The 3,154-nt window shown below is 37.8% G+C and overlaps 1 protein-coding gene across 1 annotated transcript; it reads right to left on the bottom strand.

The window, feature by feature from the left end:
* Positions 1-481: 481 nt before the first annotated feature.
* LOC113751591 (ethylene-responsive transcription factor RAP2-12-like) lies at positions 482-2,852 on the bottom strand. Its single transcript, XM_027295644.1, has 2 exons — positions 2,478-2,852; positions 482-1,526 (listed from the first exon to the last, which is right to left on the bottom strand). The coding sequence occupies exons 1-2, from the start codon at positions 2,776-2,778 to the stop codon at positions 631-633; spliced, it is 1,197 nt and encodes a 398-aa protein (XP_027151445.1). The 5' UTR covers positions 2,779-2,852; the 3' UTR covers positions 482-630.
* Between the last annotated feature and the right edge of the window lie 302 nt (positions 2,853-3,154).

The following is a 3,154-nucleotide window of genomic DNA, read 5'->3' as shown; positions in this document are numbered from 1 at the left end:
ATTAATTCTTCAGAGTTTGCTGCTTCAGTTGTTTGAGAGTTTGAGCTTTTGAGTTTGGGATTTTGAGGTTTTAAAGTTTGAAATGTTTGAAAAAGTAGCAAAGTTCGAAAAGTTGAAAGAATTGGAAGAGTTAGGAGCTCCCGCACCAAAGAGAGAGAACTCACATGTAGAGGGAGAAGCTCCCACCAAGGAGAGATAAAACATCAATCTTTTCATATACCATACATTCGTTTATTCTAATTTTTCCTTTTCGCTGTACGGACTAGTGCGGCGTTTGGATCATTTTTTATAATCACCATCCGTTGTTTGTTGTCTGTATTGCTTTAGTGCAACGTTTCTACGTCATTTTTAGATATATATTCACTTTATTATTTTCAATGAAATTTGGGCTTGCATCCTCCCAAGTACAGTATGACACCTACACCCGGTCCACAGGGTACGTCAAATAAAAACCCAAAACATACCTAAAGAGGCAACAAAATAAAAATCAAACTAGGAGCAATCAAGCTCGCAAATTCAAACGAAACATAACCGATGGAAACCGTACATGTTTATGAAAACAATTTAGTCTGAAAATTCACTAATGTGTAACCTTATTTACAGAAAGCTACAACAAGGCCAATAGCAGGCTCAGTAAACACCCCCCATCATAGCAGAGATATCATCAAATGTCCAAAGATCCATCTCATCCCCACCATCCTGGACTGCAACCCCATTTAGGAAGGCGTCAAGAGATGCATCCCAATTTCCCTCAAGATAAGGCATCTGAACCACCTTCATCTGGGACTCAAAAGCTGAAAATTCTTCAGACAACTTCTTGTTATTGTCATCAGCAGGCACCAAATCTAAAGGACTAGTTTTCAGTTTCTTTGATGAGTTTGCATCCTCCACAAATTGGGGTTCTTCCCAGTCTATTGCAGATGAAAAAATCGATGATATTTCTGGAGTTTTTGGGCACTGTTCTTCCCACCCAAAGTCAGAACAACCAAAGGAACTACTTCCTTGATCAGAATTGAAGCAAGGGTTAGCACAATCAGATTGGAAATATGACTTGAATTCCATATCTCCAACGGTAGGATAAGCATCAACAGAGCTGAACTGCTTTGCTGGTGGTTTCTCTTCAACAAGATTCAAAGAATTGCAGTGGTCATTTTCTATGTTGCTCATGAAAGTCATGCTCTCGTTCAGACTAGGTTGAACCTGACTTTGATCTTCCTTGACTCGTACTTTCTGAGGATTCGCAACTACAGTGCGTCTTGAGGCAGAGAGTTGAGTTTCATCAGGAAAATTCAACTTAGCTTTTTTGCCTCTGATCCTTCGAGCCTCAGTATCATACGCTCTGGCAGCTCCTTCAGCAGTGTTAAAAGTTCCAAGCCAGACTCGTACACCTTTCCTTGGGTCACGGATCTCAGCAGCCCATTTGCCCCATGGACGCTGTCGGATACCTCTATAGTGGTTCTTCCTCTTTCTCTTTAAGTATTTTCCAGATTCATCACTGGAATCAGATGAATTTCCACACTTGGTGCCTTCATGACAAGAAATCAATATTTCAGAAACGGGTCGCAGCTATAGATGAACCAAAATTCAGACATTTAGATACTATGTACAGGGGGTGGGAGGAAGCAGATACACACAGCTAATTTCTTGTATATAAAAGCTACTTTACTAAATTGACAACATGTAATTTCCTTGTAAAACGAAAGTTGTAATGTACAAGGACCCTTCAACCAAAAAAAAAAAAAGACAGACAAAAACTGTATACACAAAATATGATTGGAAAAATTATCTGTTTCCTACGCAAATTCAGTAAGTTTTTTAATCTTGCACTTCATACCTCCAAAAAATGATCTTGCAAAAGCATTTTGATCAGGAAGTTCTTTTTATTTCTTTTCTACAATTTTTTGTACTACTCTTTCTCCGCTGGGTAGATCAGAGAAAGTACATGACAAAGTTCAGAATCATTATTCTTTTGACCATTTTATAAACACACTGATAATATATTTACCCAAAAAAATTCCTTTGATCCATCATTACCAAAAGCCTAAAAGAAAGATAATTAAAATAAGACTAATGCTCATCCAAAAACTCCAAAACATATGATCCAACACGGTACCTAAATCCAATCAAATTCAAAAAAAAAAAAAAAGGGAACAAGAAAAGAACTGGAATTCATTCGTGAACCAAAATTATATCAAACTTTTTTTCCCTTTTAACTTGAATCACAAAAAAAAGGAGCAAACTAGTCCTAACTCTTTTTTTTTTTTGGCAGCAAATGCAAACTAGTCCTAACCAACTAGTCTAAACTAGGTTACAAACCAGTAAAAGAAAAAAAATCATTATTTCCAGACCATTTAATGACATAAGTCCCAAATTCAAGTTTGATATTTAAACTCTCCCAAATTCCTAAACCAAATACCAAATTTTTAAATCAGGAGCTCCCGAACCAAAATTATCCACAAAATGAATACAAAAATTACCTCGAGAGAGGATGGCAGAATGTTTGGAGGCAGAGAAACCGAAAGGCTTGACGTCTTCCAGCTCCTCCACTGCTTGATCGGAGAATTCCCGAAAATCAGCCTCGAACTCGTCGTCTAGGTCAATGATCTCAGACCTAAGTTGCTTCGAGTAGAAATTGCTAGTATTCTTCTTCTTCTTAATGTCCTTCTTGCTATCAGGCAGATCGCCACCTCCGCCGATTCCCCAGAGCAAGTCGGCGGTTAGCCGGTGGGACGATCGGCTCGTCTGTATATAATCGGAAATTATAGCTCCACCACACATGACTTTTTGGGTTTTCCGATTAGAACGATTCTCAAGAAAAATTAAGACAAATAAATAATTATTTTGTAGGCAAAGCTTTTCAGATGACGAGAAATCTGAGGGAAAATGTCATGGGGATTTTATAGGGCGGGAGGGTGAGGTGGATGACAAGTGCTTTTACTGTTTTACCCCTCTCCTATGCTATTAATTGCGGTTAAGAAATTTGCGAGACAGAAATATCCTTGTGATTGATATAATATTGCGATTATGGCAGAATGTACTGCAGCATTAGAAGTTTCAAATTAATTTTGGGGTTATTATCACTTTACCCCCTTCAACTATATCACTACTATCAGTTAACCCATAACGTTATATTTTAGTCACTTTACCCCTATAA

The sequence above is a fragment of the Coffea eugenioides genome, chromosome 11 (assembly GCF_003713205.1).
Source record: "Coffea eugenioides isolate CCC68of chromosome 11, Ceug_1.0, whole genome shotgun sequence".
Taxonomy (NCBI): Eukaryota; Viridiplantae; Streptophyta; class Magnoliopsida; order Gentianales; family Rubiaceae; genus Coffea; species Coffea eugenioides.
The sequence above is the reverse complement of the archived record's forward strand: the minus strand, read 5'-3'. Positions and strand labels throughout refer to the sequence as shown.

Excerpts from the sequence above, each read along its gene's own strand:
- LOC113751591 (XM_027295644.1), bottom strand. The coding sequence starts at position 2,778 with ATGTGTGGTGGAGCTATAATTTCCGATTATATACAGACGAGCCGATCG. Across the intron at positions 1,527-2,477 it reads TTCTGCCATCCTCTCTCGAG|GCACCAAGTGTGGAAATTCA; the intron begins GTAATTTTTGTA and ends CTTGTCATGAAG.